The 22,074-nt window shown below is 31.0% G+C and overlaps 2 protein-coding genes across 5 annotated transcripts in view; both read left to right on the top strand.

The window, feature by feature from the left end:
* LOC143045196 (uncharacterized) overlaps positions 1 to 22,074 on the top strand; it is a 265,357-nt gene that overhangs the window by 29,968 nt on the left and 213,315 nt on the right. The gene's annotated exons all lie outside the window — the stretch shown is intronic.
* Positions 4,447 to 17,473, top strand: LOC143045194 (uncharacterized). Of its 4 annotated transcripts, none has more exons than XM_076217537.1 (6): positions 4,447 to 4,575; positions 8,087 to 8,159; positions 14,384 to 14,512; positions 15,060 to 15,179; positions 15,642 to 15,761; positions 16,814 to 17,473. In XM_076217537.1, the coding sequence occupies exons 1-6, from the start codon at positions 4,573 to 4,575 to the stop codon at positions 16,897 to 16,899; spliced, it is 531 nt and encodes a 176-aa protein (XP_076073652.1). In that variant the 5' UTR covers positions 4,447 to 4,572; the 3' UTR covers positions 16,900 to 17,473. The 4 variants fall into 4 exon arrangements, with proteins under 4 accessions (XP_076073652.1, XP_076073650.1, XP_076073651.1 ...); XM_076217535.1 differs by having other exon boundaries at positions 14,381 to 14,512; XM_076217536.1 differs by having other exon boundaries at positions 8,087 to 8,162.

Raw genomic sequence — 22,074 nt, 5'->3', positions numbered from 1 at the left:
TTCTTATAATTTATAACGGGCATGGAAAAAGTAAAATAACAACAAAAGATTGATATTAATTATATGTGCATTTGTAAATGTCATTTTGCATTCTTCTCCGATTTTTCAATACCGAAATAATTCTTGTAAGAAACCAACACAAAAATGATAGCTTGATTTTTTAATTTATGTTTAGACTTGCCCTGTCAGTTTTTCCCGCTTTGCGATGTAATACATGTTATCAGTGACAGTCGTGAATATTAATTAAATATTAGCGATTTGACGTTCCTAAAAAGTTAGCGACTGAACATCAAATCGATTAAATGTCTAGCATTCATCTTTATAGGCTATTCGTGTACGGTTGAATCAGTCTTTCCACGAATCAAAAAAACCAATTAATTATACAATTTAAACAATCATTTACACCACGCAAAAAAGGTTTTGATAAATAGAGGAAATGCACTTTGTATAATATTATGCTTGTTAAAAATTCCATGACCGAAAGCCTATGGTTCATATTTGTACCACGTGTACATTACCATGATTCCATATTGTATAGCTTAGCTTGTTCACCATAATGTATTTACACCACCGGCAGTTGTAGTGTCGGATCCAGAAATTTTCAGAAGTGGGACCCACTGAGTGCCTTACAGGGGGCCGGCCCAGTCACGCTTCAGTGATTCCCTATAGCAGCAACCATTTTTTTCCAAGAAAGGGAGGGGCTGGCCCCCTGCCTCCCAAATCCGCCTCTGAGTTGAACTTTCATATATCTTTCTTAAGCATTCAATGTATAATGTTTTGACGGCTGTAACTGTATTGCTATAGTTTTCAAATCTATTTGCACTTTATTTTACTGTACTGTAGTCATCACATTTTATGTTTCCTGCTCAGCTGGTAACCGTAAAAGGTTACGACAAAATTATTTCACCAAATTGTTCGTTATACTCTCAGGATCTTAAAATTAATTTTAATCGCAGCGACCAGGAGACTCCATATGAAAGTTATGTCCCTTTCTGTATTTAAAAATGTAATTATAACTGGTAAACCAAAAGTGAAAGAAACCTAGGGTCTTTAGAATTGCGGTCCTTGATCCATCAAAAATGAAATGGGGTCAAGGTCAAAAGTTTAAGGTCAGATCCATATTCAAAAATGATAAAGGACTGGGATATTTTGCAATAGGTTAGTAGACATACATTGTATGACCCTGAAAAACGCAACGTCAATTTACCTTTTTTAAACCTGCAGTTGCAATTTATCTCCCTTATCTAAAGCAAAAGTATATAGAAAAATATAGTTATCAGATAAAAGTAAGTTATTTTTTTACACTGAATTGACTTTGACCTAACCGGGAGTGCCTTATTATTACCCTTAATTGATTCAAAAAGTGCCTCAAACATTGTAAACTATCATTTATAAGGCCAGACATACTGTTTTTTAGTATTTAAAGTGAATTTGAGTGGAAAGACCCTCAACTGTAGTTTTTATCTTAGTGCAATTTATTTTTGCGATAATGATACAGTAATATATATAACACTTACAAGCCTGTACCACCAATGTCAAATCGTATGCTCAGAATCTATTTGATCACAGTTAATTGAAAGGAAAATCGATATACATTCCTTAAGTACGATTTATTGTGTTTACTCTTTGTGGTATAACATTGTGTAACTTTGGTGAAGATGTAATAAAAATATTTATTTGAAGAACAAATACATTCTCAAAATGTTTAAGGTGTTTTTGTTATGATTAGTGCAATTTGTAAATATTTGTATATAAATTAAAAAAAACAGCTTCTACATATGTTTAATCTGAAAGCAAACAATTAATTTGCTTTTATTATTGACAATTTAACTGGCTTGTTAAAGTTAACACTGATTCTTTGATCCTTGTTTTTTTCTTTATAACGAATGTACATAGAAAACAGGTGATAAAGTGTTCTTTGAGATCTGTTAAAAGTCATTATATTAAAAAAAAACATTTAAATTTTGCGGATAGTTTATATTCATGCCCACAAAATTATAAAACGAAATGCATTTATGCAAAGACTTGAGACTCTGAAACGGTCATTTCCTGGCAGTTTCCACTGAGTTTCTGTGTACTTGTAATAATGAGTAAAGTTATCTTTACATGTACATGTTTTGTTTATAAAGCACTTTGAGAAGTCCATTACTTAACTTCTGATCCTATGAAAATAAAAGTCATCATACATACCAAGATTGAAATTTTATATATACGACAGACGTTTGTGTCGTCTACAAAATATTCCTCAGTAACTCTCCAATCACAAAAAGTTAAAAAGGCCAAATAAAGCACGACGTTTAAGAGCATTGAGGACCAAAAATTCCTAAATATTTTGCAAAATACAGCTTATTTAAGGTAATATATTCCTGAAGTAGAAAAACCTTAGTATTCCATTAATTCAAACGTTTAGAAACAGTTCATTTTAATTATGACCATATCAATGATAATTCATGTCAACGCATAAGTGCTGACTACTGGGCTACTGATAACATCGGGGAATAAAAATTCCACAAGCAGTGGCATCGACCCAGTGTTTGTAAATAAACTCATCATAGATACCGGGATAAAATTATGTATTTACCCCCGACGGGTATGTTAGCCTTTAACTCAAAGGCCTATACATAGATCATCATGCTTTTAATAATGCAATTAAACTTAAACAAACCAAAAGTATTGATTTAGAAAATGAAAATGAAAATTCCAATGGACAAAAATCAGTCCGAACTTTCAGTATTTCTTCAAAGAACATTCATGTATGTAACTAATTACTTAAAACCCCAAATGTTGTGCTCTACGAGCTTCATTCATATTTGAGAGCAAATAATACTCTACTTTATGTTCTTGTCCTTTTCATTATTGTATTATTGTCTCGCCGACCTTAGGCTTACATTCATTCTAAGACATGAATGGAATGGACAAATTTCGAATTCTTTCATTGCAACAACCGTTGCCAGAATTGGTTTATGGACAAAATTCGGGCAGTTTATCAAATTTTCTACTAGTATCAACAACAACTGTAAAACTATAAACAGCATTCATAGAAGACGGCGGTTAACTAGCTATTTCGGGTAGTTGTGGCTTTCTATTGGGATAAGTGATAGGGCATTGATGTGTGACTTGTTAATCGTATTCGGAGGTCCATAACAAAGTTCGTTGATACTTTACTGTTTATAATAATTCATATAGGAATGTTTTTTTATGAGTTGAAATGCATTGATAGTTAAGAGATTTGTAGAAAATCTTTAGAAATCAAATACAAGAAAAGAAAGATAACAAATATGAAATATTTCATTTTATTTAGATTCTCTTTATTTGTACTGAAATGCATAATCCAGTCTCCTTCTGTTCTTATAGATAACATACTTATTGACAGCATTTCATTCACATCTTACAGATAAAGAGGCGGGAAACCGGTTTAAAACAAATGATTTGCAAGCAAATGTTATAAAAGGAACGTAAATAAATATTTAAACTCGTGTTAAAAAGTTTCCGGGCTTCATTCTCTTTAGCAAATATTTTAATATCTTTCATCTTTGTAGTATCGATTTTATTCGATTTTGGAAACGTTTTCTCGAAACTGACCTTTTTGTTTGCTAGTTTGTCTTTTACACCAATGGCCCTCTCTCGTATACTTCAAATGTAAGAAATATAAGAATAAAAACATAAACAATAAAAACTAATAGTTATCAAAGGTACCAATATTATAATTTAGTATGCCAGACGCGCGTTTCGTCTACATAAAACTCATCAGTGACGCTCATATCAAAACATTTATGAAGCCGAACAAGTACAAAGTTGAAGAGCATTGGTGATCCAAAATTCTAAAAAGTTATGCCAAATACGGCTAAGGTAATCTATGCCTGGGATAAGAAAATCCTTAGTTTTTCCAAAAATTCAAAGTTTTGTCAACAGAAAATTCATACAAATGCACTTTATTGACTTATATTTTCTAAGCTTTTTAAAAAAAGATTAAAGCCATGGAGTATGCCTTACCGGGATGGCGTCAGAGGTCTTTGCTCTGTCGAAATGGTGTCGGATGATAATGATGGTATTGTATTTCCCAAACGAAGGCACGTTATTAAAATATGGTGCAGGTGTTCATTACCAACTTTGAAAATGTCAGAACAATCCAATTACAATATTAATATAAAAGTACAGAAATACAGCTTGGTAAATGTATTCCTTAAGACTTAATGTCTTTTGTTTGTACTGGGAAAATGCAACTGGTATAATTCTGATCAAATCACCTCATTATCTCAAAAGCCACACTGCATTTCGAGCTCATGCTAAAACTTTTATATTTATTTCACGTCTTCTTATATTAACCATTTATGCAACACTACAAGGGTATCTTATCGTGAGCCGGAAGTTGAAAATGTGTTAAGACTTGTTGAATGAATTATACATATTGAACTTCATGTCATAGCATATAAAGCTCTGTAAATACAATATTACCTAGGAAACAATCACTTGTTTGTTTTCTGTTGATAAGGATGATTATCATTTTCATGTATAAATACTAAAATATTGTTTTACAGGTACACATTACAGAGTAGCATTCCAAACTAAACTATGGTAAGCAAAATATTTTGCATTGTCTCATTATTTATTTAATATAACAAAATTAAGAAATACTTTGAAAGAGGGGCTAAAATACCAGAGGGATACGGAGTATAGTTTTTATTAATTTTAATTTGATCAATAAGTTCTTAATTATATAATATGCTATTCAGTTCTAACATAGCTATACAAAGACAGACTGCCATGAGGTAAATGCATCATTGATGAGTGGTAAAACATAACCCTAATATTTATTCATATTTTGTGTTGAAAGTTTAGCCTCTTCTTCGTAAAAGAAAGCTAAATATCATCTTAGCTAATAATTGGATACTATAGTCTGGATATCGCCTTATGAAAATATAGTGAACATTTCTTATATTCTATACGCTTTTTAAAAAAAATGTATAAGAGAAATGTATTCAAAGAAAATTATAGGTTTATATATACGAGTACATATTCGAAAGTGCTTATTTATCAACTCGTGTTATCTAATTCCAATATTATAAAAACGATTGTTTTCTAACAATATCCAATCCTTAACAGATGTAAAACATATATTTCTTACCAATACAACGACGGCATAAGGCTACCTCTGGTGTAGTTTTTCATTAACATCAGTAGTTCATTCGCTTTATAAAGGATTCAAATTTGTTAAAAAAAAACTTTTCAAGGGAAACATTTGAATGGTTTGAATATCTATAAAGGAATCACAAATCTCCGTTGCCAAAGGTCCGTTGTAATATTTTCAAGTCATAATTGACCTATCGAATAGCCAATGGAAATGTTTAAAAAAAGGCACTAGTAGTATACCGGTGTTCAAAAGTCATAAATGGATTGAGAGAAACAATTGCAGAATTGAATAATTGAATAACGCTTTTTTTGTGTTACTTTTTCATATCAGAATTTGTTTAATGCTAAGGGAATTACTTAATATAAAAAGTAACAATTAAAATTACCTATACAAGTAATTCTGAAAATGAGGCTATTTCAAATATTACTTATATAAGTAACTTTTCTAAACATTATTTTTTTTCCGTGTCCAATAATACATATTTGACTAGCTTTAACAAATTTTCATAGTTATCTGGTTATTTTTCTCATGAAATATAAAATCTAATCCTTCTGAAACACTGATTAATTTCCTGACGCACTTATCTTTCACACAGACGCTTCTGGGTCACAAATGGGTATAATGGGAAGATTAAATAATCATTTTCTTCCAAAATTGTGAAGGTCGACTGATAAAAATTGATAAACACTTGAAATCATTAAAACTTTGTTTTCAAAAATGTATTAACTTATTCAAGTAATATTTTTTGTCATTATTTTTAAAATAACTCTTTATCTCTTAACTCCTCTCAAATCTAATAAAATGCTATATTTATTATATAAAAGGAAGAAATATTTATGAAAACTACATTTAGTCTATGCTTTTATTGGAATTAAAAATAACTCTATTAAGTAATTTTATTATTTTAACGCCCCCTGATGGTGAAACGAAAAACATCTCTTCATGCGTAAGTTCGATAACGGATCAAAACCGTAAGAGAAAAGCATGTACAACATTTTTATTCAATTGATTTAAAAAATGCACCACCGTTGATCATTGCTAAAATTTTATTCAAATTACTTAAATTACCTCCACGTCGTGATTCGTTTTATTTAAAACTATATTTAAATCTCTTACATTTCAACCAATAGTTTGCAAGTGTTTATTCAGATCTTTACCTATTACTGAATGTCATCGATCGGGATCGGTTTTTTGCTCTGCATCACTTTGCGGAGCAATAAGTTTCAAACCATATTCACACCACCTTGATATGATCATGTAACATATATCGGTTTTCATTGTTTGCTTTATGATATAGATAAGTTTATAGGGGGAAAAGCAGTATTACATTTTCTCAGCATTAGGTTGGTCTTTTGTGTACCCAAGGCGTGAAGAAAGTCTGTGATTGGATGTAAGACTACTATATATTTTTTTTATTTATCGATGAATAACTCCAGTGTGTAAATTTGAAATATGAATTTTGAAACCCATTGAATTTTTTTCTAGACAACTATTAGAAAAGACTTCCAAAATTTCATAAATTTTTGGAAAAAAAGTTGGTCATGATAGTAGTTATCAAAGGTACCAGGATTATAATTTAGTACGCCAGACGCGCGTTTCGTCTACATAAGACTCAGCAGTGACGCACATATCAAAATATCTATTAAGCAAAACAAGTAAAAAGTTGAAGAGCATTGAGGATCCAAAATTACAAAAAGTTGTGCAAAACACGGCAAAGGTAATCTATGATACTTTTAAACCTCCATTTTTAAAACAGAATAATAAATTACTTACACCACTCATAACCGTTGTGTCCAGTTTTTTTTTCTATGGCAGAATAAATACTATCATTTTCTCTTAGAATACTGAAGATAGCAAGGGAGATCAAAATCAATCAGAGTTAAGTTATGTTGTTCAGTTTTAAAGCTTTTTATCAGTACAGATGATTTTGGTCACTATTCATAGAAACTCTCACTGAGACCAATGCTGTATTTAGATAAGTGCTGAGTCATCACACTTATTCAATTTAAAAGATACTGATACTAAACTTTCGCAATGATTATTGCAATTTGAAACACCAAAAATCAAATTTGTTGCTTAGTAATATTTTTAAGGTATCACGTGTTTATTTCTTAACACATAATCTATTAAAATGGAAAATTTTCTGGTTAAGTTTTAAATATAGGACAGAGAAACAAACGAATAATAGCCATCTAAAGGTAACAGGTTAAAACATATCTTTATACGCATTCATAAGAAAAATGGTAACTTACATGTGCATTGTAGGAAAATAAGATAAGGGGCATCAGCTTGAGTTTATTGACAAATTAAAACAGAAGATTGAACTAACATTTGACTATACGCAAGATGTTTGATTCAATTTTATCAAAACAAATGAAAACATTACTGATGTATGATTAGCTTTCAAGAAAAAAAAAGTACCCTCATGTGAATCCGTATGCATGCCATCTTTGATTCACCTTTGTTTTCCTGTACCGTCAGAAATATTGCAGTTGTTATCGCAAAGTGCGTTTTTATGTATGTTGTCGTCTGTTTTTGTTGTACTTTAGTGTTCCTGTTGCACATTTGTTTTCCTCTATTAGTTGATGTGTTTCCCTCGGTTTAATTTGCGACCCGGATTTGTTTTCTCTGAATTGATTTAAGACTTTTGCACACAAGTATACTACTGTTGCCTTAATTTATTCGTGCTAGCATGTCCAGTTGTTGAAACGACCATATTAAGAATATATTACTCTAAAACTTGATAATTTGATTTAATTCAGTAGGCATAACTTGGAAGTGTTTTTCCTATTAAAAAAGTACATTTTTGGATTTTTTAGCATAAACTTAAAACAAGAACGCTTTTCTATTATTAAGTACATAATTATTTAATATAAATCTACACATAAATTGCATTAATAATTGTACGTTAATTTTAAAACATTGATAATATGGTTTTTTTTATTATTTTTCCAGGCCTCTTTGTCAACTGTACTTTTCCTTTTGCTACCGTTGGTTTCGCTCTACTTTAGCCATGCAGCAGCAGCAGGTAGTAAGTTTTTTTTAAGACACTATACATGCTATATTAGAATAATTTAGAAGGAAATAAACAAATTACTGGGACGAAAATGTAACTGAGAAAAAAATAGAAACGAAATCAAAAATAAAAGCAAACACAAACAGCGAGTTTGTAAAACTTAAAACTGTCTCTTTTGGAGAGTTGTCTCATTGGCAATCATACCACAACTTCTTTGTATAAAGGAGTAGGTCCGGTAAGGGCCGATTTTGGCCTCAAATTTCAGGTTCATTTAACGAACGTTTTTGGACACTTTTTAAACACTTAAGTGTCTATTTCAATTAATTCGATTAGTTTATGTGAAAGATTTTAACTGATTTAGTCAATAAAAACGCTCTGATTCAAGCTTAAATATGAAAAATCTATCAAATATGCCAAAAAACGTCACTTTTTAGATGGTTTTTCGTCAAAAATGAATGTGGCCGCATCCGTGTTCATCCTCAACCTTTATATATGTTTTGTATTATCATCAAATACAACTTACATTTCAATATTATGAATGAACACGAATGCTAAAATTTTTGAAGATTTCAGTAATTTAGCATGACTTAATGATGCTAGAACGCGATATTTGTGCATTTTATCGTCAAAAACAGCTCATATTTATGTAGCAGAAGCATTTTACTTTCCAAAATATAGCTTAAAGATTACATTTTCACAATTTTCTAAAACTGCTATATTTTGGGGCCAAAAAGGGGTCTTAGTGAACCTACTCCTTTAATAAGGTATCCATGAAGCATAAATATCTGTTGTTTCACATGCAACCTTACTATTGCTCAATGGTAAAGTGAAAAATGATTCATATCTATTAATGATGCAAAATGGTTAAAAAAATAAATCGGAATTTGGTACTGTTATTAATCAAATATCTGAATGTTAAAGTATCGGCTCTCATTCTTTTCTGAATAAGATACTATTTGCACTTGAGAAAACACATTAAGTTAACAGGTTTCATAGAATAATTGCTCTATCTATCTGTTTTTTTTTTTATAAATATAAATATACATATGGTAATAATACTATGACAACCTTATTGACAATATACACTTGGACGTTTGTAACTGTATTGAAGGTGTATTCTTAGACAGCCTATTATTAAAAAATAAAGAAATATAATTAAAATCAGAGCTTAATTTTTTTAAACTTGTAAAAATGTAAGTGAATACATTAACCGTTATTTAATAACTGTCCTGTCATTACGTTTTCTCACAAAGGTAAGATAGCTGATGGGTGCACGTTTGGACGAAGTCGTATTGTTATTCAACTTCTGCAATTGGGATACAAATTAACTCATCATAGATACGCAAGTGTTGTCCACAAAAAAATACTTGACTGTAATTGATAACAGATTTTCCAAATGACTAATTAGTAATAGTAAAAGTTCAATGATAAGTTAATATTGATATTAAAAGGCCTCAGAACAAAAGGGGGTGTTCAGATTTGGACAGCCCTTTATGTGAGGAGGTCTTTTAATGTCAATATTAACTTAATCATTGAATTTTTACTGACTTACAAACCGTCAAAAATATATGAAAAGTACATAAAAAGCACTTGCAGAAACCTAATTCCCCTGAACTGGACGAGTCTAAATATGTTTAACTTAAATGATAGGTAAACAGTACTCAGACTGGTATATACAATTAACAGTTACCAAATTGAAATGAAAACGGACCAATTTAATGGCATTACGTCATATAATTATTTATTTATGATAAAAAAAAAAATAGCATCTAAAAACACCAAATGATAGTTTTACAAAATTAGGGGGTAAATTATTATTTTTTAGCCAACTTTTCAAAATAATGATTTCTTATTGAACAAATCAGCAATTAAAACCCCCGTACAGACCTCATTTATAAGTGACCAATGAATAGTATGCCCAACAACTTCATGCTATATATACTTGATGTGTTTGATCTGTCAGTCATCATGAAACAGAATTGTAAAGATCAGACCTTAGAAAACAGTAAGTAAACTCTTCCACTAATTAGCTTTTTGAACGGCTTGTTTAAGAACTATTTATCGGACAGTCCTAGATGCATAAGGTCCTTCACAATATTTATCCGGCAAATGTTTCTTTTGTTTCTGATTTGGTAATTTTCCTACATTACGATACATGCGAATGCAAAATAATTAGTTTTGTCTATTCAGTCCAATTACTTAATAGATCTTGTTTTATTTCTGTTTTTTTTTTAAATAAGAACTATGCATGCAAACTTCAATGATTAAAACCGTATTGAACTAGGTTTCAGTGTCCCGATTAAAACGTGTTGGGTGAGATATATTCGCAAGTTCAATATATTATATGAAAACAAACACTTTAATTTAGTCGTCCGTTATTCCCTTTTCGTGTCTAAATGAAGCAAAAACACCTGAAAAAAACATTTATCTTTCTTGGTTTTATCCTTGCCTGACAAAAAAAAAATGTATGTCATAAATCGTATTTAAACATTAGATAAGAACAATTATAGCAAAGAAATATCTAAAAATTTTGAATAAGCAGTCATTTATGTGATAAACTGAAGAGACCCCCCCCCCCAAAAAAAAAGAAAAAGAAAAGAAAACAACATAAATATTTAGATGAAAATTGTAAATTATAGCATTTTACAAGATTTTGTCTTTGTGTGCCAAGTACGTCTAGTACTGTTACAGAGATATTAATCAAATTAATTGATTGTTGTTTGCTTCAAGTCCAGTAGCAAATATTTCATGCCTGTTAATGACTATAACACATAAATTTTAAATACAATAGGAAGGTCGTACAATAGGTGCAAGAGTTTTTAATTTGATTCATAAAATCTACCCTGAAGTCGATCATCCATGTTTACGTGTAGTTTACAATATCATTTCACGCATCAAATTTAGGTTATATACTTTTAGCTCGCTTTAGTAACTGTGAGAATTCTGTGAAACTGTATTGTGTATTGTACTTTAGTTTTTGGTATGATATTCTGTACTACCGATCACTACCGCTCTCCTGATTGGTCTCATGTGGGGGCGTTCGGGTCAAACAAAGACGTTAATTAAATTGGTATTTTATTTCAACGCTTAACACGTGGCATCATAAAGTAAGAGCACAGACTGGCCAGCTCATCGTCGGAAATGTGTCCTGGTCGGGTGACTTTTCTTCATGCAAACTAATATCTTGTGAACTTACATGATAACAAAAAGACTCAGTTTTTCAGTCTAGTAAAAAACGGGGTTAATGCTCTTATTATATTTCACGTTATCGTCCTGAATATTAATTTTATTTATTCGCCGCTGGTCGTCATCCATTATCATTATTTATTTTACCGTTTTATTATACAGTGAAGTGTTTTTCTTTTACTGGTAAATATTAAAACTTTTTAAATTTTCACCAATCAAAATTAAAAAATGGCAGATGAAATTTTTCAAACACTTGTGATTGTTGGGATTATCATCTTTGACGGTAAATAATAGTAAATCAAATGTGCCTTTTCGGATATATAATATTTGACGGAAAGTATTGAATTAACTCCGTATAACTGTTATTTAGTCATGTGTCAGTTTTGAGCTTATTATTCTGTATACGGAATGTTCTATAAAAAAAGACCGAATGTTGACTCTAAATATTTTTATTTATCTGTGTCTTTGGGTTGCTGTCGCATTAATGTATACCTTTATCTCCTTTTATTCAAAACCAAGATTTGCTTGGGTATAGAAATATTTACATCTCTAGACCTCTCCCGTTCAACAGTATACCCTTGCTAAATGGGTGGGTTCGTTTGGCTTATTGGTTAAATAAATACGCAGCTTTGTCCGATCAAAATATAATAGGAATGTATATCAGATAGCTGGTGCAGTGAGAATTCCACGCTATCTTTACCTTACAAAACATTAGAGGGAAAGACGATCTACACACGAGTTGAATGATTGAAATGTGTAAACAACAAGAAAAGTCAGCTTAATCTATTTAAATAATTAAAAGTCGCATGGCTGATTTTAACAACATTTTTTTGAAACTTGCTAGAACAATAGTAGATGAAAAAAAATATAACAAAACCGATCAGCAAGACAATATAAAAAAAAATGAAACGCTCAAAATAATTTGAATCATTTTTTATAAATTGTTGTCAACCTTTTTCTATCATTTTTCCCCTTTTATGACAACTATTATACCAGTCTGAGATATAAATAATCTTCAAACAGCAAATGTTGTCACCTAGACGAGGGAGCCGTCATTGTATGCTTCAATATATGAGTTATTGCCACTCAATGAAGATTGTTTTTCTGATGTAGTCCCTCCCTTGTTAGTTTTGCTGGAAATTATACAATGTAACCCCTGATGTGTACTACGACAACGCTTTTTATATTAAAAAAAAGATTCAATGCAAAGAGAAAAATAATAGAAGAAATGCTAAGATTTATGCATAAAAATTCAAATGTAAATAAAAATGAAATATATAAAAATTCGAAAACTGTTTGAGGCTATAATCAACTGAGGACAAATTATTCTAAATCACTAAATAAAGCTGATTAATTAATTGCTCCTTTGTGTCCAGTGGCAAATATGTCATGCATATTCACGACTAGATTCAAAGTGGATCAATTTGAAGCAAATGTTTACAAATTTAGAGTGGCACTTTTTACAATAAGGCAAAGCGTTCGTTAGAGGTAAAACGTATGCCGTAATAGAATAGATTTGAACCATAATGATCGAACTCGTAAGTTATAAAGCCCTCCTTCCTTTTTTTCTCCACGATAGACGAATGTCATATACAAAACGTCATGAATTTACAAACAATAACGGCCATTATAAGTAAATGAGATATGGACTTTTTTATAAATTAATTCCTATTGCAGCCAACATCTCCCGGTTCGGGACAGGTTATTTATTTCCACAAAAAACCACCTGATTATTGATCGAAGATATTTAAGCCACCAAAAGCACTTTGAATCAAATAAATTCTTGAAATTGTAAATTAAGGTATTTTGCTGGCTGTTTTTCCCAATCCTATTTCGGACCCCCTGATTTAAGAGGGCGTATCTAATTAGTCATGCTCGATAAACTTTTATTGAATTGAACCTCAACTTAAAGACCTACATCGGGTAAATAAGTTCGAGGTACAATAAGTAGACAATACAAATCCTTTGTGAAATAAGATCGTCCAAGGTATCTTAGAAAATAAATTTGCGTTGAATAACAATGAAAAATGCACGAGCAGGTTTGTAATGAAGGAAAAGAGATGTTTGAAAAGCCATATATGTAAATGTCATACAACCATGATATAAATGACAATACACTCCGAACTTAATATCCTGTTTAATTTGATGTTTAGTTTCCTGAATAGAATGCCTTTAGTATCAAGGTGTTTAGTTTTATTTAAAATGCATTGACAACTCTTAAATGACATGTTGATCTGCAGTATACCATCCATAATTCAATTATGAATATAAAACCTGGCGGTGATAAGAAATATCAGGACAGTGCTGGTCTGGAAAGTTATATTTGACCATACACATTTAAATTGTTCATTACTAAATGAATATGATTAAGTATATTATACAATTACTGTCTTTTGATGAGGTAAATGTGTAGTTTTATTGACTTTTGAAAAACTGATATTCACTGAGGCCAACGGCCGAAGTGAATATCAGTTTTTCAAAAGTCAATTAAACCACATATTTACCGAAACAAAAGACAGTAATTGTTTTATTCCATATTCCGAGAGAAATGTATATAATGGCAATTATTAACCAAAACCAATTGTACATCAATCGTTTTTTTACCAAAATAGTGCAGGTAAAAGCACGCGACGTTATGCGCGGTGAATATCCCTTTTCCGCAGGTGAATATGCTTATTTATTCAAAATCCCATTCATATAGAAAAACATACTAAAGTTTTATTAATATGGAATAAACTGAATTATTTTTCAAATACCCGATAGTATAACTACTTCATACCAACAAATATCAAGCATGGCATCAATGACTATGTTAAGAGCAAAATTATTATGTACTTACTTGTATATCAAATAAGGTCAATATCTAAATGTCTAGAGTTCCAATAAGAACATTTAGGAAGTCCAAACATGTGTACAAGGATAAGTCTCAACTCAAATAGACTTTGTATCATTAATTTACAAAGTGCAATAAAAAAAAAAACAATAGCTCTTCGAAGTATATATATAAACCCTTTACTATTGCCTTAATTATATATATATTCAAACAGCAGCTCTTCTTGGAGGAACATGCACGAATAACGCCACTTGTTCACCTATTGCAAATTCACTTTGCAACACTGGCAAGAAATGTCAATGTTTTGATACATACTACAAGGAAAACAACACGGTCTGTAAACTCAGTAAGTACATTATATACTCTTAGTAGTCAATTTATATATCCTTTAGAAAAAATTATGATTAATCAAATAAAAGGGTTAACACATATACAATACACATTGCTTGCAGCATATATATCTACTTGCTATACACTCGAGTTTGGTAATTTGATAATTATGTAAATAAAAAATTGGAATTTGAAGAGAAAAGGTTGAGTTATTTCAATTCATGACTTTCACTTGAAAATCTCATAGAAAAAGAAGCACGTTTCTCATGTTGTTCTTCAATCTCGCAGTCAATGTGTTGGACAAAGAGAACAAGATCACATCATAATTTAAGTTCAAGACGTCCAGTAGCACTTGTGAAAACATAATATCTGATTTCCCCCAGGGACTGATAATTATATAAATAGGCTTATGTAACAAAGTCAACTTTATTTCTACTATTTGTGCAGTATATAACTACTACAAAATTATAATTAGATTGTCATTGTTCACCTTTTTTACCTAGATCTTATATCGCAGTATGCATGGGTTATATATACTGCTAAATGAATATATTGTTTTCCAGAAATAGCTGTGGGTGGCAATTGTAATGCATCTGTCCCATGTGGAGATGATAACGCTGTTTGCATGACTACTTGCAAATGCAAAGATACTCATTTCGAGGATTCCAACTCCTGCATACTTCGTACGTTTCATATTCAAGTCTTTGAATGTCTTTAACACACAAAACTCGTTTGATGCTAATTAAACGATTCTAATTTTCGTTTAGATTATTTTGTAAAATATCATTAAAGTGTACAAGGTAAACATACTCAAATTATTTACGATTTTCATGTAACCAGGAAACACAAAAACATGAAAGTTCATCAGCATTGACAAACTTGTACGTCAAGCAAACAATCAAAATTAGAGTATATCTTTTGGACATCTCTTCAATTTGGAAAGCCAAATATCAGTGTAAATAATACGATGTATTTTACTTTTAAGGCAGCAATCGCACCCGCAAAGTGAAAGGGATTAATACAAGTTGTAATAACTTGTTTCACAATCCACTATAAATACGTATGTTTAAACTAGATATTGATTGGTATTAAAAAGTGTAAAGACTACTTGTTTTTGTTTCATTGATTTTCCATTATGCTTGCAGGCATTTCTCCGAACATAACGTGTGGTTCATCTGGGAACAGCTCTTGTGTAGACAATGCGTATTGTAACAAAACAAACTTTTGTGAGTGTGGAAAAGGATTCACGGCTTCCAAAACAAGCTGTAAGTATTTATAGCACAAGTTGTTATTGTTAAGTCTAAATTTTTTTATTTAATAGTCATGAACTATTTATAAAACTTTATATTTGAGTGCATAAACAAGGCCAGATACGTGGAAACTCTTTATATTCTATTTTAGCACCTCATACAGGTTGCACCTTTGTAAATATCGACAACATACATTTTCCAAAGGAATCCGGTCCCTTTTACAACTAAAATTGTGCCAATTTTACTAAAGCGTTTTGTTCAAAATATATATCATAGAATGGAGAGTTCATATTGCCCACTATTTTTTTTTAAAGAATTTAAGCATAAAATCAAGGTATGTACTATCCATATTATGTATCTCCCAAAAAAGAGACGTGATTTGAGTATTTGCAAAGTGCAACTTGTAGATTATTCCAATTATCATATTTGGATCACAACAAAACCTGCATAATTTGTGAACTTTTATGTTTGATCTTCAAGACATAACGCTTTAAGGTCGAATGAGACTAATAACAGAAACATCAATATCTATAAACCACAAAAACAGATCAGAGATAACAATCGCAAAAAAGGAAACGAAGAAATCAAATGCATTCAGGTAGAAAATAGTAACAAAAAATAAAGGTGAAGAAACATAAAGACAAGATAAACAGGGTAAACCCAGGTTCCCGAAAGCAGATGTTACTCTCACTATGTTTATCTATTTCATAATTGATGATTGTACTCCTAGTACGTACATAATTTATAATTGAACGTCTAACTGGCTTTGTACTTATGTTAACACAATGAAAGGTATTTCTTGTGAAGCAAGATCTGCAAATATATAATTATCATTATGATCACCATCGTGTTTTGTTGAGGTTCATGGTACTCAACCCATATATTTCTACTTTGTGTGTTGCATACTGTTGTTTGACTGTTTTGTCTTATGTTGATTTTTGCTGTGTCATTTCGCCTTTTGACGTATGAGTTTGAATATCTTAATTCCTGAAATATCTAGTATGGTAGTATTGTCACATTTGTGATTCGTTATGAATTTTAGAATGCTTTCCGTTTAATATTGTTAGGTAATTCTGCTGTGACAATGGCTGTAGCGGAGATATCCACCTTAATCCTGTGCATATTGCTGACACACTTACAAGTTTTAAAATAGCTGCCAGTTTTAGTTAGTTCAACTTGTGTGTGGTACTACTTTCGCGTGACTCAAAGATGTAGATACTTCTATAGTTTAGTGAACATAGTATTAGACAACGAATTAGAAAAGAGGAAAATATTATGAACGACTGTGATAAAACAAAATACAGTATTATCTATTAATAATGAAAAGGCAAATAACTCTTTTTTGTCACAACAGACCAACCACAGGCCTTCTGACATGTTCCTCAAATGATTAAGATGTTTTATCAATGTGTATAACAATATACTAATTGTCGTTCTTATTTTTAACTGATCATTCATTGTGATTTTAAGCTTTGTATAAATATTTATAGATGAATTATTACATATTTTATGGAATTTTACATTGTATTCAAATGATTAAGTTGTTATTAATCTAATTTACATTCTTATGATAATTCTCTTTCAGTGTAAAGATTTTATATTCTTAATGTGAAAATGAATAATTATTGAGACTCGACATATGTACGTTCTGCATGTCAATGATGGTTGTTTTTGCAATGCAACTTGATGCATATACGATAACGTAATATACAAATTCAAAACAAAAATTGCTATTAATTTGTTATGCATTTTGCTACTGTTATCTATTGCCGAAGTATACAGATATAATCTACTTTACATTCTTATGATAATTATCTTTCAGTATAAACATTTAATATTCTTAATGTGAAAATGAATAATTATTGAGACTCGACATATGTACGTTCTGCATGTCAATGATGGTTGTTTTTGCAATGCAACTTGAATCACATACGCTAACGTAATATACAGATTCAAAACAAAAATTGCGTTAATTTTTTATGCATTTTGCTACTGTTATCTATTGCCGAAGTGTACTTGTAAGACAATACCATCGTACCAATGTTTCGACTCGAAAAGGGAAACTAATTAGTATCAAATAAGACTACTGACACAATTCATACAGTAATCTAAGGAATTAAGAAGAATAACTACAGCAGTCAACAAGACGATACTTATAAACCTGCTGAGATCAATATAACAATAGGAGAAGAGCTCATGTGGACTTGAAGGTTGAATAGTTCCTATTTTTCTTATGATATTGCGATGAAAAACAAAGACTGTACTATGATACGAGTTATTTTGCTAAAGTTATTCAAATAATCATGAAAGATCTGTTTTTAATTAAAAATAAAGAAAGAAAGATATACACAAAAGATGAAGTGGATAAGCAAACATTCAAAAGGAGACTGTCACTAACAGTTTTCATCATCAACGCCATTAAGTCTTAAGGGAATAATAGCCTAAATGAAAAAGCATACCACATTCTCTTTGTTAAAAGAAGATAAACTAACATTTATGCATTTACTGCTCCAAAATAATTGAGTTCACGGTGCAATTAATTTGTTTTCATTATTTCTCAAAACGTACAAAACGTAACAGTAGATCGAGAAAACAGAAAAAGATAAGATTGGATAGATACAAATAGTCATACAATGATTATGCAAAAAGAGGCCATTACTCTATGAATCTATTTTAGAAACATTCGCCTATACAAATTCAGGCATATGACAGTTGTTTTCAAATGGTTTGAGGTGCTTGTGATTTTGAATTTGTTTTTGATAAAGGGCTTTCCGTTTTAAAATTTTCCTTAAAATTTGGTATTTTTTGATATTTTACTTTTTGCGAAGAAATAAAATAAATATACTGTTTTTTTTTTATTTTCCAATGTTTTTCCAAACTTTTCGAAAATTTAATACTAGTATAAATATTAAAAGATGTGGTATAGAACATCTTCAACGAATACCAAAATGACGTAGAAGTTAACAGCTGTAGGTACATGTGACAGCAAAATCTTCAACAATGAGCAAAACACATATCACATAGAAAGCTATAAAAATGCCCTGAAATAATAAATGAACAAAAACTTTAATGAGAAAACTAATGGATAAATTTACCCCAAAATACAAAAAAAACAAATATTATATGATATACAGCAAGAAACGGCAACTACTGATTTACAGGCTTCTGACTTTCCACAGGTAACATGGAATGTGACTAGGTTTCATATGTCGGTATTTCTTAGCTCTTTAGAAAAATCAATCTCAAAAATAATAACGGCACATATTTACTGCTCAAATAACACTAACAAAAAACTCCAGTTGAAAATTGCCTGTTATGCTGCATGAAAAGGATTCATAAAAGCTCTACTATATCCAAAAATAAAAAAAATATAAGATGTGTTATGATTGACAATGAGACAACTGTCCATAAGAGACCAACATTACTAAGACATTAACAGTTCAAGGTCACCGAACGGCCTTCAACAATGAGAAAAGCACATACCGCATTGTCAGCTATAAATATCTAAAGCATGCTGACGTTTTTAACTTTTTTTTCGGAAATATTGTTTCGTCTGTAAATGCTCAAATTAAAGTTGTTTATTTGAACAACTTATCCTGACAGAAAATTGTTTAAAAACTTGTTTTCCTGTTGTATGGGAATATTTAGCCATTACCATGAAAGGTAGTCTGATAATTTGCTGATTTTTTAGGGGAAAATTCTTGAATGGTTATTTAATTCTCATTAAATATAACATGTCGTTGGAAAGTTTTGGACAGTTGTAAACGAGTCCATTTTGAGAGCAATTTTTAGTTGCCAACTAAATAGTGTTTAAATAGTTTTAAGAAAACTCAAACGACATCAACCTGATTAAACTGATCACGGGTATAAGGATTGACATTTTGTATTTGCGTCAGACGCGCTTTTCGTCTACAGGAGACTTATCGATGAGGCTCGATTTCAAACAAGTTAAAAAGGCCAGACAAAGTACGAAGTTGAAGAGTAATGAGGACAAACAATTCCTGAATACAGCTATTGTAACCTATTCCTGAGGTAAAAAAGGCTTAGTATTTGGAAAAATCAAAGTTTTGTAACATGTGTAATCAGTTAATGAATGATTATAACCATATCAATGATAATTTACGTCAACACAGAAGTGCTGACTGCTGGCTTGTTAAACCAGTTGGGAATACGAACGTCACCAGAAGCGGCATCGATCCCAGTTAATGTACATAAACTCTTCACATATACCAGAATTGAAATATTGGTTTTGTACCAGACGCGCGTTTCGTCTACAAAAGACTCATCAAATGAGGCTTGCATATTATGCTATTTATTTTCAATGCTAACTGGTAGGTCGATTTGAGAAAAAAAATGTAAAAGGAAATGCGGAATTTTTAAAATCATTTAGAGATAACTCGAGGACAAAACACTCAAACAGTTATGCTTACAAGAGAGAATCGAACATACGTTGCGATAAATGATGATAGATATTTTGTTTTGTGATACAAAAAGTGACTTATATTAACATTCTGAAAACCATTTACCCGCTTTGAAGAACCTCATGAAGAAAAAATCTTTGATAAAACTTTAAACTCAATCGATCTGTTCGAAAGTCATAAATCGATTGAGAGAGAGCAAATAAAGGTTCCAAACTAACACTTACGGAAACACATAAAATATAAGAGGAAAACAACGAAACAACAGAAACCCTAAAGTGCAACAAAATAAAAACAAAAACAAACGACAATTGGTTTGTTACGGATGATTATACTGTGACATAACTTCAATAATATGTTCCCAAAGAACCTCTTTCGATTCACGGTAAGGTGTAGTCTCAATTAGTAGGGGTAAGTAGTTCTGTCTCGTACCGGGTTAACCTTTTGGCCCCTTCATAACATTATACACCAAAGAGTAGGAACTCGACGAATTAAAATGATTGATATAGATATGGTCATAACTATATATAAATGTTAATTAAGATTGTTACTTTGGACAATATAAAATGTAGGAAATATGGTGTGACTTTAAAAAAAGGTACATATTCACCAGTGACAAATGTTAATGACTTAGATATAAGCAATCCTACAACAAATCAATGAAGGAAAAAGGTAAAATCACAAAAATACTGAACTTCGAGAAATAATTCAAAACGGAAAGTCCCAATTCAAATCGAAAAATCAAATGACGAAACACACCAAACGAATGGACAACAACTGTTATATTCCTGACTTGGTACAGGCATTTTCAATTGATCAAGATGTGGTATGATTGCAAATGACACAGAAATTAACAGCTACTAGTATAGGTCACCGTACGGTTTTCAACAATGAGCAAAGCCCTTACCATATAGTCAGCTACCAAAGCCCCCGAAATGACAACTGTATTTACTGCTAACATGATATCTTTCAAATAATGCATTAAATATTTAGCACTGGACGTTATGTCTCTTGTTCTTGTGTCTTTAGTGATGTTTGAAACCTAAAAAAATATTGAAAAACCTGACAATCAGTTTATGATTTTTAAATCTTTTAAAATGTCAGAACTGTTGAAAGAAAGGAAGTCAATTCTGCTTGGGAAAAATGCAGTATTTGCATTAATATAAAAGACATCACCAGAGTTTACTAGTACAAAAATATTTACATATTAAACGATTACAACCGTACAAGAACTCTAGGAATGTTCGCTCTAAATGAGAATGAAATACTTGCAACTGGACAACAATCAATTCCAATGAAAAGTCAATTCATATGTTTCAGATTTAATTTGCAATATTTTTAATGTAATCATTAAAACTGGCATTGCACAAACTTATGCTAATAAATGACCATTTCATCAACTGTGCCACAAAATTGCCGTAAACGTTATTGATTTGGGACATGCATGTATTAGCGCTAAAAGACGTCAGACATGAGACGTTCGGGCGTGTAATAATGGACACGTTTTTGCGAATAAAAATTATCAGACACGTTTGGGGTTATGAAATCGGACACGTTTGGGGAATATGAAACATTACGGACATGTTTGGGGAGAGTAGACACGTTTGGTGGGAAGGACACGTTGGGAGTGTTACATATATAAATATTTACAAGAATGTGTTAACAAAGCAATAACACATAATATGTAAAAATGTAATAAAAGAGCGACGCAAGATTCCAGAAGGACAGCCAAACTCATAGATAGAAAATAAACTTAAAACTGTATGGCTAAATATAAAAAAGACAAACAGACAAAAACATGTTTAACCCCGCCGCATTTTTGCGCCTGTCCCAAGTCAGGAGCCTCTGGCCTTTGTTAGTCTTGTATTATTTTAATTTTAGTTTCTTGTGTACAATTTGGAAATTAGTAT

This window comes from Mytilus galloprovincialis, chromosome 9 (assembly GCF_965363235.1).
Source record: "Mytilus galloprovincialis chromosome 9, xbMytGall1.hap1.1, whole genome shotgun sequence".
Taxonomy (NCBI): Eukaryota; Metazoa; Mollusca; class Bivalvia; order Mytilida; family Mytilidae; genus Mytilus; species Mytilus galloprovincialis.
Note: the sequence above shows the minus strand (reverse complement) of the source record. Positions and strands in the feature narration are given on the sequence as shown.